The following is a 10,123-nucleotide window of genomic DNA, read 5'->3' as shown; positions in this document are numbered from 1 at the left end:
ACCCAAGGTGACAACAGCTGGGCACGAATCAACTGTTCTCTTTCGCTAGCCACAAAACTGCTCACTATAGCTAGTCTGAGTTGGTTCAGAACACATGCATGTATGCTCCTAATAGGCACTAACCACTTAATAAGCAAGTCTGCACACATCTAAGAGCCCCATGCAAAGAAAAGATATTCCCAAAGGAGATCAGTCACAAGAGTGCAACAATTCAGGATTTTACCAAAATAGACCCTGCTGCCTCCTAAATTGCCAACTGCCTCTTAAAAATTTACTGGAAAAGGGATATTATGACAAGAATTCGTCAGAAGGAGGGAAGAGCTACTTTTCCTAGTCATTAGTACAATGTGCCTTGTTAATTAGGTATCTTATATAAATTAGAAAAAGTGCTTTACTTGCATGCTTCAATAAAATGAATACTGAGTGTAGTAGTGTTATGTTAGATCTGTACAGATATAAACTTTTTGCAGCTATATAAAAGAGTATGTATAACATGGGCTTTTGCCATTTTAAACATGATTTTTACTTTAAAAAAAATAAAGATTAAACTACACGTGATTTGTAATGTAGCTGATTATTATGCCAATAATTTTGGTCTTTAACAAACTTTTTATTCATCAGGAATAGGTGGGTAATATCCTAATGATTTAAAAGTAACATGTGCATTTTACCACTGTTTAGATGTATTTCTGATGCACTGACAAATACAGGGGCAAACAGAGTATGCAAAATCCTATTTGTATGACTAGATAGAGGCAACAGTGTCTGGAAAAGGGCAAAATTGTGCTTCTGTGTAAATTGACTTTACTGAACTCTAAGCTGTGATAAGCTTATAGAGACCTCAAGGGAAGGCAAGTAGCATGGCAGTAACAAGTAGTTAACACTGTCTGAGTAGAAAATCGACACAGAGCCAACTGAAAGCTGAGTGAGGCTGGCAGCAAGTCATCACAGTCCTGACTGGAATTATGCAGCTTGTGCTAATGCAAACAAAGCAATGACATCAACTGCAGGAAGAGGCAGACAATCTTGAATGCACAAAGAATGAGACAAGAATCTAAACACTGCTAGAAAACTGACTTTAAATAATCTGAATTATGCTCAATGAACCTATTAAAAAACCCACAAGGTTATGTATTGAAATAGTTCAGATCAACTAAATGAAGGTCAATTCCTGTTTTACAGCATTATTTTTTTATACAAAAATCAAATCTTCATTTATACTGCAAGTATTCTGGACACCTATTATATTAAATTTTTCTCAAACAAAATAAAAAGAAAAGTAATAAAACATCAAAGCACATCAGATCTAAGGAACTCGAGCTGTCACAGCACTTGATCCATCCAGAAAAAAAGAGTTTTGATGAGAAGCACATTTACTGAAGAAGAACCAGATAACTTTCAGAATTGGAGCTTGGCAGGTGAATATAAACAAATAGTTTTTTAAAAACAATTTCGTTGCCTATGGGAGTCTGAACAAAGAACATACATCAGAAGTCAAGCTGAGTTAGTTAACAGATTTTGTTTTGGTGGAAGTCAAGGAGGTGAGACTTCATGAGACCAGTGGTATTCTTAGAAATATATTACTCAAATATCTTCAGAATAGACTACAAATCTAAACATTAAAAAAATCACAAGTACTTCCTGTAAGAAGCTTACTAGAAATGTAAAGGAAAAAACAAAGTATCAACATTCAAATCATTGATTGAAATGCTAATATTGCTAAATGATGATGTATGATATTGCACCTTCTTTTTGGAAACAGCAAGTTGGAGTTTAAAAACTTTTTCACAACAGAATCAAAAAATCAGGATCATGGAGTGAGAATCTGTTACACTTTTTTTCTACAGTGATCCACTCAGGACCACCAATGAAGAGAAGGTGACAGCTGCCTGAAGCAAAGGAAGAAGGCTCTTCTCATTCCATTCATTGGGAGGGAAGGGGATGGAGTATTCAATGCTTATTATTGACGCACCCTTAGCAATCAGTGTGCAACAGCAAACACAAGGGGAAAAAACCAGTGTACAGTACTAGTGCTGTTTAAATAACACACCAGATTATACATTGCAGCATAATTAAAACTACACACACATTCTTGGTACATGCTGGTATATAGGATCTCATACACACATTAGCTACCATGCCCTCACACCAGTAGTTGCACACACTCTCACACACATACAGATACATTTATCACCAACAGCCATACGTTGCATTCATTTCCACTCACAGTTTCTGAAGGCTCTATATAAGGTAGATTGCTATATCATCTGGAGCTACCACTTTTTATAAAAGCACATGCTAAAAGATCACGTCCACTGTAATCTTGCAGCAACACTCGGAATGATCACACAAAAACCAGGGAATGTTAGTGCACACACGAAATTAAGCTAAAGAAAAAGTCTTTGGAGTTCCAATCACACGGTTAGTATAACAATCCCATAATTATGAAGACTAATTGTAAGCTTTTATAGTTGATTAAGTCACACAGTGCAAAGAAAGGTCCATTGACCCTTTTGGTAAAGGGAGGGCTGGAAGCCACACAGATTAAGTTCAATGGATAGTCCGTATATACATGTGATGAGGAACACCCAAACTAAATTTGTGCTCTTAGGTTGGTCATTCTGAATCCCGATGCACTTCTGAAGCATCAGCTCGGCAAATTGGGCAAGTACGATTTGCCTAAAACACAAAAGAGAAAACTTGTCTGAATTGTGACAACACAATGAAACATCTTAAAAGTGACGGAACTCTTTTTACTTCCCATAGAGTTTTTACGTTCTTTCTTCCTTTCAGAAGGTACAAAGCAATCATTTAACCTTGTCTTTAAAAAAATACCCCATGAACCTCAAAAAACTTAACAGGCTATCAATAGTTTAATAGGTTAGTTTCACCATTTAGACAAGATTATTCATCGCCAGTTCAAATTTAATAACTGGCTTAAAACTCCATCTCAACAAATGGTACCACCATGTTTAGCTGCTAAAGACATAAACAGAGGCATCGCCTGCTCTCTTGCTTTCCACAGCCCAATACTCATCAAATATTCTCATTTCTATATTATAATAGCTTTCAAATCAGTGCTCTTCTTTTCATTTAATTGCCACTATTCATTCTCCATCTGGCTCAGAACATCCTTATTCCATCTCCTTGTCTCTCAGAAATAATCTCATCTAGTCCATTCTCCAAATAGTGGCCAGAGATCCTTCTAAAACATAAGTCAGTCATATTCTTTCACATCGCTTTCAGGATCTAGTCCAAACTCCCTCACACTTCACAGTGACTTCACAATAAGTCAGTCACTGGCGATATCTCTGAACGTTTCTTCTCTTGCCACTCTCCCTCACGCTCTAGCTATCAGCCACCTGGAACCTGTGGTTTTCCACCTATTCTCTGTTCTCACATGTCGGGGCTGTGCGTATATGCTGCTTTCCTTTCCTAAAAAGTTCAGACTCTTTTGTTCACCTTCAGGATTCAGTTTGAGCTAAACTGGATCCCTTCATCTGTGGCTCATCTGTCTTTCCTACCAAACTGTGAGGTTATCTAACTCCATATTACTATCTCCTAATCAGAATACTCTAAAAAAAGCACATGAAACAGAAAGGTATTTAAATTATTTTACTGCATCACATTTTATTCTACGATTATAAAATATAGAAAATAAAAAGGCCTTGAAATAATTTCATCCTGGTATTAACAACTATTAGAATTTGTGTCCTTTGGGCTCCTCCCTGCCATCTGCAAAGGAGAGTATGGTCAGAATTAAATAAAAGCACTAGAGGTTTATTTCTCATGTAAATTTCTGACAAAAGAGCTCCACAGTGAGGTCCCCTTCTAAACTGTTAGAGGAAACTGGCCTAACAAATTCGGGCCACACCCCTCTGTAGCAAGGACACAATGATTATCAAGGACAAATAACCAATTTTCGAGTTCTGCAGAATCACTCTCATGATGATGATCGTAGTTAATTTTCACTGGCCTTTTTCTCTTCATTTGCAGAAATCATACTGAAAGCTGTTTCAATTTTTTTCTCCTTACCCATCTTCCACCAACCACAGACTTACACTACATAAACTATGGTCAGTGAAAAAGAAAATTCAATGTTATTTTCTTCAGAGATGCCATCACTTTACCTTAAGCCATTTGTCGACACACTTGGCATGGAACTCGTGGTTACAGGGTAAAACTCTAAGTAGCTGCCTTGACTCAAAATCACACATGCACACTACACACCTAAAAAAAGCAAAAAGATCATTTAACCATAAAAACCAAGTGGTTTTCTACTTTGTTACAACTACTGAAGCCTATGAAACCACTTACCATTTCATTTATCAAAATGTCATTCTATATATATGCCTTACTGCTAAAATGTACACCTGAAACTTACTGGATTTTGTCAACCAATGTCACCATAATTAAAAAAAAAAAGTCATTTAAATTCGAAGACAAAATAATTGATGAAAAAATCATAATGTCAAGACATTTAGTAAAAGTGCTTTTCTTTATTGACAGATCAAGGAAATCTCTAACATCCGAGTCAGTCTTAATACTGAAGATATTGTAATATTCAACGAATGGTGCTAGAATGATTGGGTATCCATACACAAAGAAATAAAGTTGGACCCCTACACCTCACACAATATACAAAAATTAAAAATGGAGCAAAGTCCTAAGTGTAAGAGCTAAAAACTATTAAACTCTTAGAAGAAAACACAAGTAAATCTTCATGACCCTAAAATAGGCAATGGCTTCTTAAGTGATAATACTAAAAATACAAGAAACAAAAAAGTGGATAAAGTGAACTTTGTCAAAATTATTTTTTTAAAACTGTGCTTCAAAAGACATCATCAAGAAAGTGAAAAGACAACTCACAAAATGGGAGATATTTTTGAAAATCAATAAGGGACTTGTATGTATAATATATAAAAAACTTCTACAACTCGACAATTAAAAATAAGCCCAATCAAAAAATGGACAAAGGATGGAAACAGGCATCTCTCCAAAGAAGATAGATTAAACAGATAATTACCATAAGACCCAATATATCCAAGTACCCAAGAGAAATCAAATCACATCCACAGAAAAACTCTGCACAGGTATCCCTGCTTTTTGAACGTTTGCATTATGCTACTTCGCTTTTACGAAAGACCTACATTAGTACCTGTTTTTGCTAACTGAAAGAAATCCAAAGAGGATTCTCTTTTACAAAAAAAAAAGGCAAAAAGCAAAAAGAGCGTTCAGTGTTTGTTTTTCAGCAAGCATCCAAAGCAGCAAGAGTGGCACTCACTGCACAGCCCTTCCCCAGAGAACTACACTCAGCATCTCAGGATCAAGCCATAGCTCTGAACTGTGTCTCTGAACATCTGTGCTTTATCTCAGTTTATTTTGTATACTTGTTAGCAAGATGTATCCTAAAGTATCAGAAAAGCCTAAGAGAACTCATAAAGATGCTTAGTGTAAACTGGACATAAGTGTTTTGATCAGGGTGAATAAAATAGACATTATGCATGTGCTGAACTTGCATGCATCCACCATTCATACTATTTATGTGCAGAAAGGATCCTGAAGCTGTGGAAGTTACTGCTGAAAAGATGCAATTGCCATGAGGATCTGAATTGAAACTGAACCAATAGTGAAAGGCCTGAAAGTGAAGTCATCCAGGAACTGAACATGAAGCACTTGTGTGAGATTTTCAATATGACTGCAGCAACTGTAGACAAGTATGACTTCTGAAAGGGCACCGAGGTTTAGGGCAAGTTTGCAGGATGTTTTGAGTGCCTACGAAGAATTATATGACAGAAAAATCTGTGAGGCTAAGCAATCAAACATATTGTGGTATTTTAAACCTTCCACACATCTGCCACAGCAGATGATGAACCCCAACTTCAACAGAGGCAGATAGGCAAAAAAAGGTGTAGATGTTGGTGACATGCCTGCCCTGATGGAATCAGACAATGATGACATGTTAAGAGACGACCCTCTTCTCTCGTATACTACATCGCAGTCTCCTATAACTCCCACCTCCCCACTCTCTGACGACTCAGCCCCCCACACCATCAATCACCACCTCTCAGCCTTCCTGATCCCTGTTATGTTAAACTACACTGGACATACATTATTTCTACTTTATGCAGGCTGTATATCATTTTTGCTTTTACTATATATTAGTGTTATTTAAGGTTTTACGTGTTTTTTAGTACGATTTGGTAGTTTATTTTTGGGGTTCTGGAAATGTTCAAAAATTTTTCCATGATAAACTAATGGTAATTGCTTCTTTACGCCATTTTGGCTTATGAAAGGTTTCATAAGAACACTCTACTTTTGGATAGCAAGGGAAATCTGTACATGAATGTTCACAGCAATATTATGAATACTACCCGAAATGTGGAAACAACTTAAATGTCCATCAACTAAGGAAAGAATATTTGGTACAATTAAATATTATTTAGCCATAAAAAGGAATGAAGTATTGATACAAGTTATTACACGATGAGCTTTGAAAACAAGCTAAGTTAAAGAAACCAGACTCAAAAGACCATATATTGTATAATCACATTTATGTGAAATGTCTAAAATAGGTAAATCTATAGAGATAAAAAGTGGTTTGTGCTGGGGTGGAGAGAGTTGGGGAGAAATGGGAAGTGGTTGCTAATGGGTAAGGAGTTCCTTTTTTGGGGGATGAAAATGCTATAAATTTGTGATGATGGTTATAAAACTCTGAATATACTAAAAACCACTGAATTGTATACTATTGAATTATATCTCAAGAGGGTTGCTATAAAGAAGATACTATAATCAGAATCTTTAGGTAAAAACCTCAAACTTTCTATGTTATGAGACTTATTAATTGTATATAAAATATTTGAGTTTAAATTACAAACCATAAAATTTCTACACAACCTAAAACTCCAGAACAGCACTGTCCACTAGAACTTTCTGAAGTGATGGAACTGTTCTACATCTATATCTTCCAATATAGCATCACTAGCTAGTGCAACAAAGAAATTTAACTTTAAATAGTCCCATGTGACTAGCAGCTACCTAACTGGACAGCACAGGCATATAGTAAGAAATACAAGTTACTTATCTTTATTAAGTTATCTTTGACTCTAAAGCTTTTATTTCATAAAGGTAGAAAAGGAAATTTAACATGGAGCGATGTCAGAAAAATGTACTTACAAAGTCTGTTCTGACTGGTGGTTGTTAGGATTGAACCGATAAGAAGGAAGTTGTTCAATATCTGCTTTAGTCAGTCCTCGAGGCTTAGCCTCTCCCAGTCGCTCTGCCAGGTTTAAAAGGGCCTGTTGACGTAAAAGGAGACATATTTTAACTTTCTTCACATTTTCTATTACAATTTTTTTAAACTACAATTATTGTGTAAAAATTTAAATACATACAAAAGTAGAGATAAGAGTATAACAAACTTCCATATGTCCATTACCCAGGCACAACAGTTGGCTAATTTTACTTCATCTATTACTGTCTATTCCTAAAACCCAGATTTCCAAACAAAGCTTAAAGATAGTATTTCATTGGTAAAATAATTGTTTCTTTAAAAGTCGGTCAACTTCAGCACTTATGACATTTTGGGCTAGATAAAATTTTGTTGTGCTGTTCTGTGCACTGTAGGATGTTTAGCAGCATCCCTGGCCCCTGCCTGCTAGACGTCAGTACTCTGCCCTGCTCCTGCCCCAGTTGTAGCAACGAAAAATGTTTCCAGATGTTGCTAAATATCCTCTAGGGGATAAAACTGTCCCCAGGTTGAGAACCACACTAAAAAATAAAGACTTTTTAAAAGAATATAACCACACTATCATCACACCTAAAAAATTAGTAACTTGATGTCAAATGTCTGATTTGTTTGTTATTTTCAAAACACTTTTTAAAAACAGTTCAAATCAGGATCCAAATAAATCCGTACATTACTGTTGCTTGATATGTCTTAAGTATCTTTTCTGCTTATATTTGTTGAAGAAACCAAGTCAATGGCCCGTAGACATTTCCAGTTTGAATATTGCTGACTGAAACTCCCCACCCTGACTTGAGTCTCCTTTTCCCCTGTACTTCTTATAAATTGATAAATTTGACCATTTCCATCATAAAGCTCATCTAGTTGTTAGTAGCCACAGATGGAACACTACATCCACCAATTCATTAAAAAATGGCAAAATGGTAACATTCTATCATTCTTTCTTCATTTATTAAATGAAATACTTCTATAATGAGCAACTTCCCCATACTAAATTATAATCAGAAGTATAATTTATATACAAAGTGCAAGATAAATAAGACCAATGAGTTTATTTTTTGAAGTATCACTATGAACTCATAGATTTTTAAACAGCTGATGTATTTCAATATATTGCAACTATTATGCTTACTTATTCGTTTAATTATTCATTTGCTTTATCCTACAATCAAGCAACCTTTTGTGTGCTGCTTTTCCCCTTTATAGGGTACCACGGGGTTAAGAGAATGGGTAACAAAGAAATGATGACAATGAGAGAAACAGAATTTATTTCTCAAAATTTCAATAACTAATGCTGTGATAGGTGTGTGTTTTAATATGATGACGCCACAACACTGCTTTTGGTACAGCCTTATTGGAAGAACTGGGTCACATAAATAAATTGTTCCCTCTTAGTGAAGGAACAAGTCCCCCTAAGTCCTTCTAAATGCTAGGATAGTAAATAGTTAAATTTAATTGGTACTAATTACATTAGCATATAAAACTTAGATAAAATTTATGATATAGCTGATATATTTCTATACTGCTACTGTATATACTATAGGACAGTTATGTCAACTAATACAAATATTGACGATTATAGTCAATAAAATATGTTCATTAAGTCCTTATTGGACAAAAAATGTAAAGATAATCAAGCCCTCAACAAATTTATATGATGTAGCAGGCAAGACAACTGAAGGCAAGACATGATTAGTATGTGTGGTTTTATAAGAACAAAAAGGAGGGAGAGACTCATTTAGATCTGACAACGGACTAGAAATGCCTTTCACAGAGGTAGGTTGACAGTTATGTTTCAAAATATGGAGGAAGGGGAAAAAGTTCCTAGGCAGAAAGATCAAGGGGAGTAAAAGCACTTAGGCAAGAATGTACAGGGTAGACTCAAAACATAGTTTTCTGGGCTAGGGTGTGTTGTGTGTGCACACTATGAGACAAAACCAAAAAAGCCAATAAGACTTTTTTAATTTGATTACAAGTATGGCTTTGCAGATCAAACATATTCAACCCAAAACACAGTGCAGAAAGGGATTCGAATGTCGAATACACAATATTTTTCTTACTGGGATGGTATCACTGTTTTTTTCCATTAGTATGTATACAATCTGTTTAATGAAGGGCTTTCCTTTTCAGCAACATGATTATAACTTTAGTACAGAATGCCTAAGGATAACCAACTCCTTTTCTTACTGCTCTGTACAAAACTAACACGAAATGTAGAAACAAAACCATAGAATACAGCATTTGGCTTGATCTCTTCCTCACGCATTAAAAAAAGCCAAAGGTGCTTTAAAATTGTGTTTGTGTGTGTGGGTCTCTCCTCCCTGTCCCCAGGTTCAATTCACCTTAAAAAACCTGTTCCGACACAGACATCTTGACAATAATGGTTCAACTTAGAATTTTTCCACTTTACAATGGTGCAAAAGTGATACACATTCAATAGAAACTCGCTAGGCTATGGTGTTAGGTAGGTTAAATGCATTTTAACTTATGGTGTTTTCAATTTATGATGGGTTTACTGTGATGTAACCCCATCATAAGTCAAGGAATATATATGTATTCATACTGTGTAGAGATTAGTGAAGCCAGTGTGAATAAGATAGTTGGCAGTCTGAAAACAAAGTCATATAGTCATATTCAACATATCCAAATCCAAATTTGCCTTCCAACCACTAAACTGCAACTCCTACTACCGACCTCAAATGATACATCATCTAAGTTAGACGGCATCATTTACCAGATCTGCTATCACCTCCTGCCTTCTCTGCAGGCCACTGCAGTCCTTTTTGCAGAGCATCTTTTTTTTTCCAACTCTCCCACTCATGTCCGACCCTGCCATAAATCATTCAGTGACCAAATACTGTTGATTCTAGTGCTAAA

At 35.7% G+C, this 10,123-nt stretch overlaps 1 protein-coding gene across 14 annotated transcripts in view; it reads right to left on the bottom strand.

The window, feature by feature from the left end:
• Positions 1-46: 46 nt before the first annotated feature.
• Positions 47-10,123, bottom strand: part of RNF38 (ring finger protein 38) — a 105,942-nt gene continuing 95,865 nt past the window's right edge. For all 14 annotated transcript variants that reach the window (XM_039856754.1, XM_039856765.1, XM_039856771.1 and 11 more), the window contains 3 exons: positions 7,177-7,298; positions 4,131-4,230; positions 47-2,679 (listed from right to left, as the gene is read on the bottom strand). In XM_039856754.1, coding sequence (XP_039712688.1) covers positions 2,617-2,679; positions 4,131-4,230; positions 7,177-7,298 — 285 coding nt within the window. In that variant the 3' untranslated portion in view covers positions 47-2,616. The remainder of the gene's footprint in view (positions 2,680-4,130; positions 4,231-7,176; positions 7,299-10,123) is intronic.

The sequence above is a fragment of the Pteropus medius genome, unplaced genomic scaffold, assembly GCF_902729225.1.
Source record: "Pteropus medius unplaced genomic scaffold, Ma_sr-lr_union100, whole genome shotgun sequence".
Lineage (NCBI taxonomy): Eukaryota > Metazoa > Chordata > Mammalia > Chiroptera > Pteropodidae > Pteropus > Pteropus medius.
Note: the sequence above shows the minus strand (reverse complement) of the source record. Positions and strands in the feature narration are given on the sequence as shown.